This window comes from Lathamus discolor, chromosome 3 (genome assembly GCF_037157495.1).
Source record: "Lathamus discolor isolate bLatDis1 chromosome 3, bLatDis1.hap1, whole genome shotgun sequence".
Classification (NCBI taxonomy): domain Eukaryota; kingdom Metazoa; phylum Chordata; class Aves; order Psittaciformes; family Psittacidae; genus Lathamus; species Lathamus discolor.
This window is the reverse complement of record NC_088886.1, coordinates 87841699-87859022: the sequence shown is the minus strand read 5'-3', so window position 1 is coordinate 87859022 and position 17324 is coordinate 87841699. Positions and strand designations below refer to the sequence as shown.

The following is a 17324-nucleotide window of genomic DNA, read 5'->3' as shown; positions in this document are numbered from 1 at the left end:
TAGGTGGCTGTTAAGTGGAAGGCTGCTTCTACCCCATAGAATAAAGTATAGCTTTTTACACATGTTAGCATGAGAGAAGTATGAGGCTAATCTTTATAAACACTTCTGCGAAAGCAGTGTTTCTCCTTGCTCTTGTTTTGAACCTGTTTCTTCTGTCTTATAAAACAGACACCTTTGAGTGTGATCTCTGCAGATTCCCTTTGTGCAGATCTCCAAGAGCATCTTCCACAAGGGAATCTGGAGCCTTTTGAAGGAGTAGAATATATCCACAGCTGCAGTGAAATGAGAGACTTCTTTTGAAAGAGAACCTGACTTTCAGAAGCTGATATTTAGAGGAAGACAGTGAGCAAGGCATGAAATCCAGATATTTATCTCTGGTGACCTACACCTACAGGTTGTCATTTAAGAACAGTGGCTTATACAAAGATTGGGGGACCCAGCCATCTATAAAAAGGTCTCTTCGAGATAGTTATCATGAACTGCAATATCACTGCAATACCAGGCAGGTCCTGTCACAGACAGCTCCTAAGTTCTCCAGATAATGAGGTGGCAAAATACTGAGGAAGTAAGGTGATTGTAACTCCTAAAATGAGCCACAGTTATGGCTCTTTCACAGCTTACCCACTGCCAGGCATTGCACAAACACTGACCCAGAAATGTGTTTTAGCAGCAGGCTGTTTTGCAGCTTTGTTTATCATCAGGGGATTCTCTTCTGTGGATATAAAGTGACTAAAACTCTTAAAGTCATGGAGGAACTACCTGGCACTGAATCATGTGTGCTGGGCATCTCATTTCTGTGGCTAGGTCTTGCTTTTAAAATGCTCCTTCTCTTTATCAGGAGGAGCTTTTGGTTTCCTTGATCCAGGTGTAAGCCTTGATCTGGTGATGGTGTAATTGTTTCTCCTGTACAGAAGCTTAGCCGTAGGATGTACCCCCTCTCCCCAACTTCTTAATTTTATTCACGCTTCTTAAACCATGATCACTGACTTCTGTTAAGCACAACACAAATAGAAAGCCTATGTAAGCAGGGAAAATCTGAGAGGAACAAAAGACACATTTTGTCCCCTTTAATGATTGTCAGTTTGTCAATGTAAGTAAGTGGTTTTGCCAAGAAAGGGGCACTCTTTGTTAGCCTGGCCTTGAAATCTTGTTACAGGCTAGGACATCACCACGGTGACCCCTGTAGACTGTTGTGACGAACTGCCATTTGCTCTTTGGTCAGTTTTCTGGTTAGGTTAACAAATACATGGAGTGAATTTTGGACAGGTGATTTTGCAAACAGCTTTGGAAAGAAAGGCCAGTTCAGGTGTTCACACACAGCTCCTTTGCTGTTGGTTTAGTAGGTAGTTTAGGATGAAACTCCCAATTTTTTACTCCCTGTGGACAGCAGGCAAGCGTGTCACAGGGATTACTAGCCCAGGCACTTTGAAGAGGCATTAATCATTATTTAGCTGGAGAGGGCACATTTCATTTGTTATGACAAACAGACTGGGTCAGGAAAATACTGTTATCTGTGAAAATTAAATCAGTAGAGGTTTAACATAATGTACAGCCATATGGTAGATGTCTATTGATAGCACTAAAATAAAATGAAAATGCAACCAAGCTGAAGAAGCTGATAAGCTGACCAAACAGCTCCTCTTCCCCTGCCTGCTTCTCCCTGGGACAGCTTCCAGAAGCAAGGTGCTGGTGTGGGCTGGAGGCCAGTTCCTGTATGCCCTTTGCATTGGTGAGAGGCTCATTTCTGATTGCGGCTGTTACAGGGTGACCCCTTCCTCTCCTTTTGAGCATACGCTCAAAGCCAGTCTTTGCACAAATAATACTGCTGCTGTTACTTCTGATATATAGAGGGCTGCTACTTCTGCACCAAACCTTCAGAGCTTGTTTGGGTTTTCTGATCTTAACGTGATTTATTCTTCAGTCCTGAAAGGTTTAATTAAGCAACTCACTGACTTCTGTTGTACCCGCATTGCCTTGGGGGCCAGTCCACCTGGCTGGGAAATGCCACATTCTGTTTTACACTGTGCAAAATGAAGGATTAAAGAGTTTGAACCTTCTTTTGTCATGAATGCTCTGCTACCTGTGGTTCTTGCCATGCGACTCAGTGATTTTGCGCTTTAGTTTAAGAACAATGACCCCAAAATGAAGCTATCTGGTTTAATGAATTCTGACTTGATCTCCGTGTTTAGATTCACTAATTTTGTGCTTTCTGTTGATTGCCAACTAATCTGGTGGTGTCTTTTCCCTCGATTTTTAAATTGGTTCTAACTTTCACTTTTGCTCTGTCCTTTCCTCCTTTAAATAGTTTTTCTTACCTCTTGCTGCAAGAATGTCTGAGGAGTCTTACTTTGAATCTAAAACAGAGGAGTCAAACAGTGCAGAGATGTCATGTCAGATCACATCAACAAGTAACGGGGAGGTAGCTGGCATGAACCAAAGTCTGAAGGCCTTGATGATGACGGGCTTTGGGGATATCTTCTCTCTGAACAAAGCAGGATCTGTCCTGCATTCTGGAATGCAGATAAACATGCAAGCCAAAAAGAATTCTTCTAAAACCACCTCTATGAGAAAAGGAAAGAAAATCAACATGGCTTTGGGTTTCAGTGAATTCGACTGGTCAGATGACGATGATGATGATGATGATTATTTTGATGACACAGATGATAGCAGCGAATGAAACCAGTTATAGAATTAACCCTGAAATCAGTTTTAGCAAAGCAAAACAATAAAGTTTTAGAATGAGAATCCTGTCAGTTTGGTCTGTTTAAATCCTGTAAGAGAAGAAGAAAAAATGTGAGACATTTTCCAGGCTGAGCATGTTTGTATGTAGAAAGACATGTTGTTTTTGTTTAGATTGTGCTGACTTATTTCTGCTTTGATGAAATTTGGAACTAAACTTTCCAAGTTAATTGAGATTATTATTATTTTAAGAACCATGATTATAATTCTTGATGCCTGATTACAGAAACTGTGGCTTGATAAACTTAAGATCGGAAAACATTGGGGGAAACTTCAATGCCTTTAATGCCATTAATGTACTTCAAATTTTTCTTTTGTGTTTTTTGTCATTTCCCTTACTCCTTTAATTGTCAATCATATGAATACACTTGTACTTCCAAATTTGCTATTCTCTACTATCCATTCTTTCTCACTGTTGCAGTGAAGGGGTTTGCTGTGTTTCTAATTTAAAGAATTTTTTCAAGGCCGCATTGTGGGAAGTCACAAATATATTTCTAGGAAGAGAGAAGCTTAGCTGGGGGGAAGAGATGGGTTACTTAAATACACAGTCTAAAAACTGAATAGCAGCAGAATTCAGGTAGTCCCTATTAGTAGGTGATTTGTATAAATGTTCTTTTTTCTCCTCACTTGTGTGTGCATGCGTATATAATTCACTCTAGCAAAGAGAACTGCAATCAGATCTCTGCATCTATTATCAGATATTGTGATCTAGAAGGTAATTTTCAGTTATGTTGATGTAAATCCAGGAAGCCTCATTAACTTTGATGGACTTATTCTTGTACCTGAGAGTGAAAATCAGTGTCAGTAAATTTTGATTCTGTTGCATCTCCTAAAGAGTGTGTGCTACTCTGATGAAAGGATGAAGATGAGCCACAGTGACATTTCAGCTTGGGTCTTACCACTGTGGCTTGTGTGACATTCTCACATGTGAGGGCAGTAACGTGAGGGACATTTACTAGGCTCTGTGTGCCTGGTTTGTGCAGCTAAATCACTTTTAAAGTACTGCCACTGCGGTTATAACTTACTGTAAAGCTCGGTGTGTTACAATCTGCTGGCAATAATTGCCTGCCAGGCACTTAACGTTGAGAGCAGTGAGTATGCTTCTCCTGATGACTCCTTTAGTGGTAATGCAGAAGGTGGGAGGGAAAACCAGCGCAAACACAAATGCAGGTTAGAAAGGAAGATGTTTTTGTAAAACATTTGCCCAAGGAAGAACGGCAGCATTTCAAAAGAAAAACTAGTTCAGCTGTAGTGGGAATAAGACATCAAAATTCCATTCTCAATTACTGGAGGGGTTTCTTTTATGAAAACTTCAGGTTTTGAGTGGCTTCTTTAATTACAGGCTTGCGTGTTACACAGCTCTAACCTACATATTATGGTGAGTGTTTTTGTAGATAGCTTAGAGAAAAATGGATACATTAGATAACAGCAGGCCTGAAATCATTACATGTTCACTCAACAAAAGAGAAAGTTCTTTAAAGGAGTTTATCTAGAGTGACAAGTGGACATCTCTTTGGGTTGTGAGAGTTGATTTATCCTTAAGCATCAGCACTGGTCTGGTAACCTGCAAGGCAGCGAGTGCTGTGCTTTGAGCTAGCCTTCTCCACTCAGTTCACACATGATTAGACCCTCCAAGATGCTTAATTTCTATAGGATGTCATTCCACATTCCACGTTCTTCGTAACAGTGGCAAATCCATTGGCTTTAAGTTAACCCTCTTGTATCAGGAAGCTTTTCTCATGGCAGAACTGTAATGTAAATGATGCAAGAAGTTTACAGAGTATCTCAAGGAGAAACTTGTTCCTTTGGCACAGGTAGCGGTGGCTTCTTAGGTCCATTAAAGCAACCTGATTTTAGGGAGAAAAAGGGACTAAGGGGTAAATAATGGAAATAAGATGGAAATATGAGCAAATAAGCTTTTTTTCCAGTGCAGTTTTGTACCGTTTTTGTAAGTCTGTGTCTGCTAACACCCACAGCAATGATACTATTTTTGTATATACCCAGCAAAATTTGATGGATTTGTGTAATCTAATAGGTGCACTTTAGATCTTAAGATGTGTGCCATTGTGCATAAATTGCCACTGTAGGGTTGTACAGCTTTAGCTGAAAATGAAATGTGGTTCATCACATTTAGTAGGCAAAAGAAAAAGCAACGAAAACTTTGTCCCTAGTACTGATATTTTGCACTTCCTTAGCTTCTGACAATCTCAGAGCACTTCATGCACATTTATATTTGCATGGGTTTATAAATCCACTCCCTCCATCTTTACCAAAGTAAAAAATAGTCCCTAAGTAATATAACACAGGGTTTCATAGTTGCAAAATCACTATCACAGTTGCAAGAGTTAAGCCTGTCTTCAAGTCTGTCTGTGCTTACCCAGGAGTGTAACTTATTTCAGCAAAATACCAGAATTTGGGAGCATGCTCACAGGAATTCCTGCCATCTACTTAGTTCCGGTATTTTTTAATGAAACAAAGATGGACTTTCCCCCCCTCTTTCCCCTTTCTTTCCCCATATAGCTTAATTTGCTTTGACAAATAATGTATTATGGAAAAATTTGAACTCTTGTAAAACTTAACTCTGTGTTCAAAGAAACAAAGGCCTCTGAAAAGGTGATAACATGACAAACTCTTCTGATGCAGTTCCCTTGAAGACAGTGTTATAATTACTATATTGGCTAGGCTTACTAAAAAAAAAATAGTGGTATTAATTGCATTTTTACTTTCCTGTGATGACTTTCATACCAGATGTCTCCAGTTTACAAGCCAAAAATCATAAGTGAGAATCAAGCTGTGTTGTTTCTGCTTCTGATATGTTTCTCACTAGATAAAGGTTTTGAAAGTAGCTCTGGTGGGCAGGTGTGTTGGTTGGAGAAGGTCAAAATATTTCATCTTCCACACGTGATTTTGCTCTGCAGTGCAACCCAGTCTGCCTTCTACCTGTATGATCACCAGGCTATACAGATTTCCACAGCAGCCCACAGCCAGATAGTGTGTCAGGTTATGAAAGCATTAACCAAACCCAGAAGGCGTTACTGTAGCTGCTCTGGGCTGTGAGCAAACCCACCAAAAGCCTTCCCATGCTTCGTACACCTCTCAGCTCACTAGTCCCCACCAGGCCTTTTGAGATCCCGGTTTTCTCTACCTTCCATAAAGCCCTGGAGGTATCTGCAGTAAAATGATGTTGCTGCATTTGACCGAGGAGAAAGGTAAGAACAGGAGGCCTGAACCTCTTGGTTTTACTGTACAGGACAGTTGCAATGCCAGCGTTGACTTAGATGGGTAAATGGCCCAAAAGAAGAATGGTGATCAGCTTTTGGCTTGCTTAAAGATAGGGGGTGAGCTTGGGACCAAGAGAGGGTGTCCAACTCCCAACTCCCTTTTGTGTCCTTTAGGAAGAAATGGAAGGGAGAATTAACAGAGGAAAACCTTTAGATGTGACAATCACAGGACTAATTCCTTGGAGTAGCAAGTGTCCCAAGGTACCGTGTGTAGGTGTGCCGCATCCCAGCCTGTTGTGCGCTGCCTGATAGGAAGGGCTTCCGGGAAGTGAGGTCTGGCACAGCTCCTTGTCACAGTCATTTGTTTATTGTTCCAGTGGTTTTGTTAGATGTTGAGTCCCTTTCCTTCTGGGTTTTAAAGCGGTTATTCTGTGTTAAACATTTGCAATAATGATTTATATTGCTGTCAGCAGTAGCAGTAAATCCATACTGTGCATGTCGCTGTTAAGTATTCAGCAGTGTTACTGTGTGTCTTTAGAACTGTAGTTCCTTTTTCTGTAATCAGGCAGCTTTTACAGGTTTTTAATAAGACCTCTACCTTGACAGAGGTTTTAACTACAGTCCTAGGCAGAACATTCGGGTAGAAAAATGAGTTCATTTAGTAATTTTCACAGCCCTTAAAATGCACTGGTAGGAGTCTGGGGGAGAAACCTTTCCTGTTTCCCCCAGACTTTGACTTAGTGTACACTGTAAAATCTGCACAGAGGTTTCTGATGTGTGAAGATTTAATTCTAAAACTGTAGAACCAACAACTTTCTTTAAACATTTTATATTGTGTGCTGAATATTCATATGCCTTTTAAAGTCAGATATAGTCCACTGCATTTCTTGCTTTTGCACTACCGAAGAAGTTTTGTACCGAATAGTAGGAGTCAATGCTACTTACACTTCAAGTGTGAACCGATGAGATTTGAATAGAAAATATTTTCACAGTGTTAGAAAACTTCATTTTCCCTTCCGAAAAACCAAAGCTGAGTGCAACGCCTGTGCCGAAACTCTTGTGCTGTAAACTGAATATATCATTTGTGTGGAACATGCAATGTTACACTTCTGTGTGGTGAAACCTTGCAGCGTCAGTTATTCTCTTTATTGCACTTGACATATGATGTCTTGTTTTATTCACACTGTGGATTTGATTTTCCAGTGTAAAACCAAAGCAAACAAACAGAAAGAAATCATGCAATGTATTCAATTTCCTCAATTGGTGTCATAAACTTTCTTTTGATGTGAACTTTTTCCTTTGCTTCATTTTGTTCCAAACTTCTATTTTGCAATAAACATTTTGACAGTAAATTTTATGCATCTGTGTCCCTGTGTAAAATTCTGGTGTTTCAAGAGGTTCCTTACTGTCTGCTGGCTTAGGTCACTTTTTATATTACTCACGGTGTGACACGTCTTTATTCTTCCATCTTTAAAAACCTGAAATAATACAAAACTGGTTATATTTAAACATGGGAAAACCCAGAATACTCCCTTATGCAACTGAAAATGCAGTATTTGACTTCTGCAGTAAATGATTCAGTTGTACAATTATTGTGCCAGGCTCCTCCCGCAGCACCAGCCGGTTTGACTATGAGTACCTACAACGGGCACGACCCGTTGCCTTCCTAAGGATGTTTACGATTGCCATCTTTCCTCCCGTGTGCTCAGGTGTTGCTGCAAGCAGTTCTTTTGCCCCATAGCGTCCTACCCAGGCTATGGGTAGCTGTTAACATAGGGAATGCCTGACTAAGGGCAGGTAGGTCAAGAAGATTGGCTGGTAGTGTAGTAGAGAGAAAAAGTCCGGAACGTCTCACTTTTTTCCCTGGCAGGCACGTCTTCCTTTCTGCCACTTCACCCTGATGCCCCCTTTTGGGAAGCAGTGGGCAAAAGATGGGTTTGAGAGCCCACTTAGTCCTCTCACAGAGGTGGCCTCAGCTAGTCTCATGGATTGTGCCCAGCAAGGTTTGGCGGAGACAAAGTCCTTCAATGGGAGTTTCAAGGGAATGACACAAAGGCTGTTTTACAGCGATGGCTGGAAGTTATGAGCGGATTACACTATACACTGGTCTCCTGCCTGGAGAGCCAGGGAGGTGCTCAGGCACATGAGGGCAGCTCTGCCCTGGGCTCATTACTCAGCTGGAGGCAGGCAGGGGTGAGTGCCTGCCTGGGAAAAAGTCTGGCTGGGGAGGGGGAAAACTGGAGAGCTCGTGATGTCTCTGGAGCAGGTAACAAAGGCTTGGGGGCTGGTGGGTGCCTGAGCCGAGTCTCTTGTAAGTCAGTGTTATGTACATCAAGTAAGCTTGCAACGACATCATGATATTGAGCCTTTGGGAGACACTGACAGTCCAAATACATACAGGTCAGTTAATGTTAACCCTTTAGCCAGATAGAAATGCCAAGAAGGTGATGCTTGGGATACTGTATGCTTGAATGAGTAAAACAGCAATCAGTATAGCAGTGACATCTTCTCTGTGTCAGTTTTCCAATCATCCCAGAACTTCACTTAGCGCAGCCATGCTCCTGCACCTCCTTCATGGTTTCCTTGTGCCTCAAGAGCTAACACCATCCTGCATACAACAAAGCGTGCCCTGCGTGGGCTACAGCACTGGAGGAAGCTGGGAAGTGCTGCACTGCCCCAGCCCCAGGGGAGCAGTTGCGAAGCAGTGCCAGAAACCAAGAGACTTGTTTGCACAGGAAGACTGGCCACAGCAGCCCGACTCCAAATTCTGCTTCACTGCTGCTGAGTGACAGTTTTCCTTCCTCTTCCAGAGAACACCCATCTTTTGGGACAGTCTTAATCACAGCATTATTTTCATTGCCATAGCAAAAGCCTTCCCATAGGGCAAGAGCCAAGAGGAGAGGCAGGTAGAGAGTCCTTTGCCATCTTTTGCTTCCTAAATTGTTTCTATCAGAGATCTACTGATAATTTTATCTACATAAAGTGATGGGTTTAATTTAGCATGGCCACCGTGCTTTTGGAGCCAGCCGATGGCCAGTGTGAATCCAGGGGTTTAGTATGTCAGTATGAGAGTTGCAGCCTAAAGTCCTGCCCTTTGCAGGGGAAAAGGGACTGCATAAAATCAGGCACCAGAGTAAAATTTGGGTGAAGGGGAGAAAAATGGTCAGATGGTTTTCTTTTCAATTCGTATCTCTCACGCAGTTGCTGCCCTCCTTTGATATTTGTGCATGGACCGAAGAAGATGTGGTGAGTATTTTGTGTTAATGCGGCCACCATTGCGCTGCCAGAGCTTTCTAACAAATGACAGCGGGTACGGAGGGAGGGAAGGCCGGATCAGAACACCTATGTAAGAGTTTACTGCTGTCGGTTTGGTGATCTTGTGTCACAGAAAGGCTTTAAAATGTCCATCGGTAAATTAAGAACTCAAACGACCTTCATAAAACAGCCACATTCTCCAGTGTCTGGAATTAATGGGAGCTGGGAGCTGTCAGCAGCCAGGAGGGCATTCCTGAGTGGTCATTTAAGGAATGTGGAAGTGCCTGAAGACCTATATAAGGAAGACCTGTCCTAGACAGGACAAAATGGGTTTGAAGGTTTTATCCCACTGTGTGCCACCAGGATCGCAATTAACTGAAAGTTCAAGGGTTTTTAAGGTGTGGGATCTCTATTTCATCTAAAATAATGGCATTAAATCTTTTTTACCTTTTTATTCAGTTAAAAGGCTAAACATGAAACATGAATTACTTACCACCAGCACAGTGATGTGTCACAGTGATTTTAATCTCCCATCTAGCACCCTCCTTGTGTGTTGTGCATCACGGGGTTGTTTAGCTCACGTTTACTGAAGGACTGTGTGGAAAGCCAGTGCAGAAACCATAATAGCCCTGGCTCCTTAACTTCAGCCCCTTTGGCATGTGACAGATCACTAAGCTTCTGTTCCAGCCATTTCTGTTGCTCTTTATAACGATAAGCTGAGGAAGGTGGCTGCAAAATAGAAGCAGTTTCTAAAAGCTAAATAAAAGGAATCACTTGAATTGGCAGATCTGGAGTCTTTTAACCCAAAGGTAGAAATACTTAAAATTTTTGTTTTAAGAAAGAGTGATCCCTTGTGAGCTCCAAATGACTGTAATGCACCATCTCCATAATGTGAACTTCAAGACCAATTCCTCTTTTTTGCAGTTTTTCTGGATGCAACAGCTTACAAGGAAAGGTAAAAGCGCCTTCATGTTCACATGTATGAATATACATACATCTGCTTATCTTTTTCTCCCTCCAGTAAAGCACCCTATGGATTTCTGAATAACCTCTCTTATCTTAAGGAGATGCTTCTGGTGAAATGAGTGTATATGCTAGCTTGTTTAAGGAACATCATATCACTGGGAAACGATTGCTTCTTCTAGAAGAAGAGGATTTAAAGGACATGGGAATTGTTTCCAGAGGACACATCATCCATTTAAAGGTATTTAACAGCAAATGTTGAATGTTGCAGTAAGTTATAGTGTGAATATTAAGAAAGGAGTCTATGGGGTTTTGGTAGTATTAACAACAAAGAAAGTTGTAAGTTTAAATAGAGAACATATGCGGCATAAAAAAAACCAGTTACAGGTTCATACGGATCTAGAACCCAAAGCAACCTGAGTGTTTTATGGGGTATGGAAATGTGCTGTGGTCTTCACACTCCCCTGCAGCTCTTGGTTATCTTGTGCACTGGATCATCAGTACTGCTGAAGAGTTGCCTAGGAGGGCTATTCCCCTGGCAGAAGGCTTTGGGTATCTTCAGAGAGAGTTCTCCCCACAGATTTCTCTTTGAGGGAGGAGCAGGTTTGAGAGCAGTTATTTGACCTGAAATCTCCAAACTTCTCAACTTTCACAACTCATATGTAGCTTTAAAACATGCTTTGACTAGCAAAGCAACTTTAAGGCTTGTTGACAGCCAGGTTGCTTTTCTCTTAAAGCTTTGTTTCATGGTGTTTTAAATATCTGATGTTTGTAATGAGTTAAGACAATCATGGTCTGGAGAATGGAATCACAACAGCAGTGACAGTATTAATAGTGTAGCCACAGGAGAGTTCAGTTTCCTGGCTGTCAGCTTTGGAAAAGGATTTCTCTAAAGGCAGCATCTGTAATTCTGTTGGGTCTCAATGATTTTATACCACAATTTACTAGTAAGAGATACTTGTATCGTAATTGCTAGTCCTGTAAATTTAGCTTCATAAGTCACACAGATTTATTCCCCTTTTTCTCATCAGCCATTTTTTCCATGCCACACACCATTACTGATATGCTTAATTTACATTTCCTACAGGGAAAATTATTGAAACTTAATAAAGTCAATAATGCCCAAAATGAAAGATTTCAGCTTCCTGGGTTGATTGAGCGTAAATAAAAGCAACCAAAACAACCCCCCAAACATCTCTTTCTCTGATTAAGCAGATCTGATTCTGAATGCGAAATGGGGCCAATCTACCACGACAGTTTCCAGAACACTGCTGTATTTTAAACTCTTCGCACATGCCCTGATGTATCCACAATGGAAAACACAGTGCACAGGGAGCTATGCTGTTTTTCATGCTGGTATTTGCAGTATGAGGTACTGAATAACTCATCTGATTTTGTTGATTTCTTTTTTCCCTAGACTGCCATTGAGAAGTTAACCCATGACTACCTAAATCTGTTTCATTTTCCGCCATTAATTAAGGCAAGTCTCACTGTTTATATAATATAAGAAGTGCTTCTCGTGCTGGTATGAATATTTTACTGTTCTCGTGTCTCAACTTCCCTACCATTCATGGGAGGGTGAAGCAGCAGTTCCTGCAGAGGCTTGTGATAAATGTGGAGGGTCAACAGCAGTGATGGGTCACAATGGAACAAGTAATAGGATAATAAAAGTTGTTTTCAAGGAGGCTCTAAGATTTTATCATGGAAATGGTAGTATTAAATTAAAAGACTTAAAGGTTGCAATTCCTTTGCCATCATTAATCAGAAATTACTCTTAAGAGCCATTCCTCTGACTGGTGCCACCAACTGCTCACCAGTGAAGGACAGCAGAACCCTGGCCCAGAATGAGCATGTCATTCCTCAGTTTGCTAATGTTGCAGGAGAGAAGGGTGATTTACAATGTCTGGTCACCTGTGTGTTAACCTGTTGGGTTTCTGATATCAGTAACATGAGCCGTACAAAAGGGAGAGGGTGTTTGGGAACCTCAGGGCTGCCAGAGCAGGTAGTTGCCTGGTTTAATCTGGCGAGCTAATCAAGCAATTCTAGACCCTGAAGTAGCTTTTTGAGTCATAATTTATTGCACATCTATAGAGTGAATTCCACTCAAAGCGAATTTGCATACAGTGAAACTCCGTTCCCCAAAGGGGTAAATGAAAGTCAGGGCTTTGCTGCTGTGCCGTGCTGGCTGTCATTCCAGTAGCAATGGCTGCCATGATGTTGACAGCAGCACCGTGCTGCACTGGAGTGGCTTGGCCAAGAGCAGAAAGCACGCAGCATCTCCCAGGTGCCTTCCACTGCGCGTTGTAAACCCATGCAGAGCCCCTTGCCCCTCTTGGAGCAGTGCGATCAGGGCAGAGTGATGGCTCCTTCTTGCTGCCTGCCAGGTTTGCAGCATCTGAAAGGCAAATCCTTTCTGCCACCAAAGGCTTTTCTCCTGTCTCCCAAGGGGTCATGGTAGGTGTGAAGTCTCACTTTGCCTCTTTTTGGCAGGATTCTGCAGGTGGAACTGAAGAGAACATAGAGAAAGTAGTGAATCTTGAACTCGTTTTTGGTTATCACTTAAAGCCGGGAAGCGGTCCAAAGGTAAGCTGGGAGTGCTGGATCGGTTGGTTTGGTTAGCAGTCACCACCCAGACGATCTGGTATCTTCTGGACACAAAAAGATAACTTGCTGTGAGAATCCTCTTGTTTCGGAAGGTACTGAGAAAATGTCAAGGTGGAAAATGGGGCTACATCAGTGATGGAGAAGTGCACCCCAGAGCAGGCAAGGAAGAAAAGAGCAGCACAGAAAGCTTTTGTTTCCTAGTGAACAGTTTTAACTGTAATTTTTGTAATTTGGGCTTTCGCTTTGTTCCTTTTATCCCAATGGGTGTGAAATAGCAATCCATTTATGCAAAAAAAACCCATTCACGCAGCAGCAGTGGCACACACCTGATGTTAGTGGGAAGACTTCTCTCGGCAGAAAGGTGCTATCTTTTCATGCAACCAAGAGGAGTCTGGAAAACCCATGGTGTGCGTGGCTGCTGGCTGGGGAGGACGGGACAGGTCCTGGTGGTGGCTGTGTTCAGTCCTGGTTCTGGGGAAGGAGGGAGGGGTAGGTGCAGCACATTGCAGATGGCAAAACTATACTGTGCAGCGGCTGGTAAAAGGCAATTACCAGCATGTCACATCCTAATCAAACCTCAGCTCCAAGCCGAGCCGGTTCAAGGATCTCTCGTTACGCCCTGTGTAATGGGAGCATTGACGACTCCAGATGCTCCAGCAAAGCCTTTCCACCACGTTGTCTTTTCTTGAGAGTGAGGTTTGTCCCATGCTTTTTGTTTTCTTTATCCAGCCTGCCATGGACTCCGAGTTCAAGGGTTTTAGAATTAATCATCTATGTGGAAATGGTGCGCAAAGCATTTCTGAGCTAGAGTCAGGGGTTGTGACAGCAGGATTTGTTTCCTTTTGTATTTGACAAATCTGCATTGTGTGTCCACCCTAAACTTGTGGGTGGCTGACTTTCATCTTGTCTTATCCGGCTGCTTTGCTTTCAGGGCATATTGTTTGCAGAAGTCTCTTGATTTCTGTACTTGGTGGTGCTTGCAGAGAAAGCATTTAGGTTTGTACTTAGTAGGAACTTGGACTCGTACTGAAATCATTTCATCAATTTGAAAAAGCTTTTTGCTTTTTGTCTGGAGATTTCCCTTTTTCATTTGTTTCTTTTATCCTAAGCACTTTTTTTTTTCCTATGAAAAATCTTTATCACTGTGTGAATTACTTAGTCTGTAACAGTGTTCTTGAATGTACGTAGCTTATGATGCTGTACAGCTGCTCTTTTGTAGGTGTGCATCTTTCTCCCCTGTGTGCATCTTTCTCCCCCATGTGCAACTCTTCAAGGAACTAAAGTCCATGAAATAGCTTGTATCTCGCTTCCGTTTCCAGTATGGGTTGTGAACTGTAATGCAGGGAGGTGGGCAAACTCCCCAGGAAAGAGCAAGAGGAGAGAATAGACCTCTGAGTGTTAGACAGAAATTCAGGTTGCATTAACGCCTGCTAAGTTTGAGGGCGAGCAGGTATTTTAGATGTGATGGCAAGTTTTGCAAATGAGACAGTGTGACAGTCTACGGGGAAGCTGGATTGTTAGGAAAGGACAGGGCTAGTTCAGTGGTGCCAACATAACCTTTGCAGGCTTCTGACATGCCAGCTGAGAGTGCTTTGTATTGGTTCTGCCTTCCCCATGACCTCCTGTTCGGTCCTCTTTGCTCTGAGTGCTGCCAGGTCCCTTCCTAAGGCAGCCATTCCCTCCGCAGCTGTGGTGCATACCAGGCATGCCTTCCCTGGCACCCACCCCACCACAGGACCCGTGTTCCTGATGCCGTTCCAGGGAATGCATACTTTGTCACCTGAGTTTGTCTGGTCTGGAAGCTTCTGTCCGAGATCTGCTCATTATTAACTCCTGCCTGCCTTGAAAGGCGTTGCAGCTAAGCCAGTTTAAAGAAGCGGACTGGAAGGAGTAGACTGACGGAGCTTTTGGGCAGGATGGTAGGGCCAATACGAGCAAGGTAATCTGCATTAAACATAGCACTAACAAAGACCTGTGCGGGACATATAATACAGAAAATTTGGCCAGCTTGCTTCTTTGAAAATCCCTGGATACAATCTTCTAGCTCCCCTAGAGGCTGCTTTAAGCCAACTGCGGCTGCTGTCCAGATTTGTTCCAGAATGAATTGGAGATACTGGGTAAACCAGGATTGAAGGGTTTAAACTTCTTCTACTGTCCCATTTCTATAAAAGAGTGGTGCCTGTTCCTGTAAAACTGGGTCAGCAGAAGCACTTGGGATCATACCTTCCACCATCTTTATAGCTAAAAAGCTAGCCTACATCAGTTTAAAAATAAATCTCTCAAAGGAACTTTACCCTAATCAGCCCCTATAAGTGGCTGCCTTGCTAAGAAGCATTTCTCCTGTTTTAGCCATGAGGAAAAAGAGGCAATAAGCACAAATCTGGGTTACTAGTTGAGAACATGTGTTCCTCAGGTGATGTGTAGACTGCTAGACCACTATATATCAAGGGAGGCTATTAGGCTTAGCTGGGAGCTGGTGCAGGACAGCACAAGTGTTATGGGCAGAGGAACAGGTCGTGCAGGGAGGTTTCACCCCAGGCTGGCACTGCACTGGTCTCCTGGGTTCAGTTCCCATTAGTCATCGTACTGCATCTTTTGGAGTAGTCACACCTGGAAGCAAGCCTGTCCATGCGCTCCAAGGCAGCTCTGCCAGAACATGGGACAGGACGGATACATGGGACAAAAGCACAGCTCCTGATCTGAGCTAAAGCTCTGGTGTGGGTGCAGCCTCGGCATGCAGTGTGACATACTGCAGTGCCACAGGGCATAACAGTGCTGGATGGGCTGGTCCAGGGCCAGGAACCATTTGAGGGTACAGGTTACTTCACATGTGTTTGTCTGGTCAGAGCACAGCATGGTCTCAGGTGTGACGATGGTTCCTCAGGGCACAGGGGTCCTCTCCCTGGCACTGCAGCAAGCCCTGTCAGTACAGGCAGTGCACCTTCCCTATAGGCAGACAGAAACATAAGGGCCTTTGGAATGGCAGCACCTTTTAGCAAGCATCCTGATGAATATACTTCAGGATGGCATTTGGATGTTCAGCTGTGCCTGTACGCTGAATGAAACATGGACTTCCTAGTACGCACCTTTACCAGCCTCAGATTTGTTATCTAATTTAAACTGCATCTTCTAGTGGGATGATGTTGGTTTCCACCAGGTGACAGATGCAGTCATTTCATTACTGTTGCCTTCCCTTTTTGCTTTATCTTTGGAGGCTAGGAAAGCTCAGTTGACCTTTGTGCTCTCTGAATGCATCAGGAGTGAGCGCTGCAAAGCTAACCTGGTTTTTAGAGGTTTCTTTCCAACTCTTGTAGTTCGAGTTATGTGGTTACTTCCATTCACTTCCTTTTAATGACCTTTCTGTACACAATTCCCACTGAGCTGAAAGGTGATATGATTTAGACACTGTATATGAATTTCTTCCACAAATTGGGAAAAAAAAAGGGGACACACACACACCAATTAACTCCAAGATACCAAAGAGGGTAAAAAAACAAACCCTGGCAATTGTGGCTTGAGCTGGTTCGCAGAACTGCAGAGGGAATTTTCAATGGCTTTCTCATCCTAGGTGGCTCATTAAAATTTCCCAATCAGGGCAAGGTGTCTGAGCTGTGTCGGCTCCACACTGATGAATCACCCAACCTCTTAAGAAGGATGGTTCACAGTCTTTTTGTCTCCTGTTGATGCATTCTTTAGTTTTGGTCCTCAAAAGGGCAGATTTCACCATGCCTTTGAATGTTTTCAATTTTTACCGCGTGTGGCACAATCTGACCTATATCCGAACACAAAGCCTTGAAGTTGGCTCACCATTTTGCCTTATATTCCCCCAGTTAACTCTCCTTCCATTTCACAAGGTAAGGAGCAGAGCTTCTTCAAAACCACCTGCTAACTGTGTGAACTATTTTCTAGCCTTGCATATCCAAACTGGGATATATTTTAATTCTGTTATTTGAATGTGTAGTGCAAAAGTGACTGTAATATTAAGCCTACTTTAGAGAGACGTTGTGACCGACTCTACATGTGGAAAAACCTGGGCTGGCAAAATGGTGGCAGCCCCAGACAGAACAGTACTGAAATAGCAGTTGTAACTGGAATGCAGTTCACAAGTGCTTTGAGACCACTTCTGCTGTTTCTTCCTCTCCACCCTGCCACTACATCAGCACTCATAAACCCTCTTTCCTTTCTTAATGCATAGTTCAGACAGACACGATGTAACATCGCCAGTTTAATTTGCTGTGTGAGGTACTCCTCACATTATGAATGTGGCAAAAAAATAAAGCAAGGGCTGAAGTATAGAACTGAAGATCCTGGTTTTATACATAGTTTTCCAGTTGTACACACTCCCCATGCTCTGTAGGTGCTTCACCCCACTTCAGCAAGTAAAGCTGGCAGAGGAATTGGATTTATCTGACCCTTCCTTTGCATGATACAGGCAAGTACCTTGACTTTCTAACGTGGGGTTATTTAACCTTATCTCAAAACCTCATCTTCTGAAGCCTCTCTCTTTAATTACATCTCAAAGCACAATGCTTTCACTACTAA

The 17324-nt window shown here is 42.8% G+C and overlaps 1 protein-coding gene across 4 annotated transcripts in view; it reads left to right on the top strand.

The window, feature by feature from the left end:
• MAP3K20 (mitogen-activated protein kinase kinase kinase 20) overlaps positions 1-17324 on the top strand; it is a 91604-nt gene that overhangs the window by 60543 nt on the left and 13737 nt on the right. For 3 of the 4 annotated variants that reach the window (XM_065670359.1, XM_065670357.1, XM_065670358.1), the window contains 5 exons: positions 9162-9206; positions 10140-10170; positions 10280-10419; positions 11596-11658; positions 12669-12761. In XM_065670359.1, coding sequence (XP_065526431.1) covers positions 9162-9206; positions 10140-10170; positions 10280-10419; positions 11596-11658; positions 12669-12761 — 372 coding nt within the window. Of the gene's footprint in view, positions 1-2305; positions 7318-9161; positions 9207-10139; positions 10171-10279; positions 10420-11595; positions 11659-12668; positions 12762-17324 lie in introns of those variants that run through there. The other variant, XM_065670360.1, reaches the window with a different exon arrangement.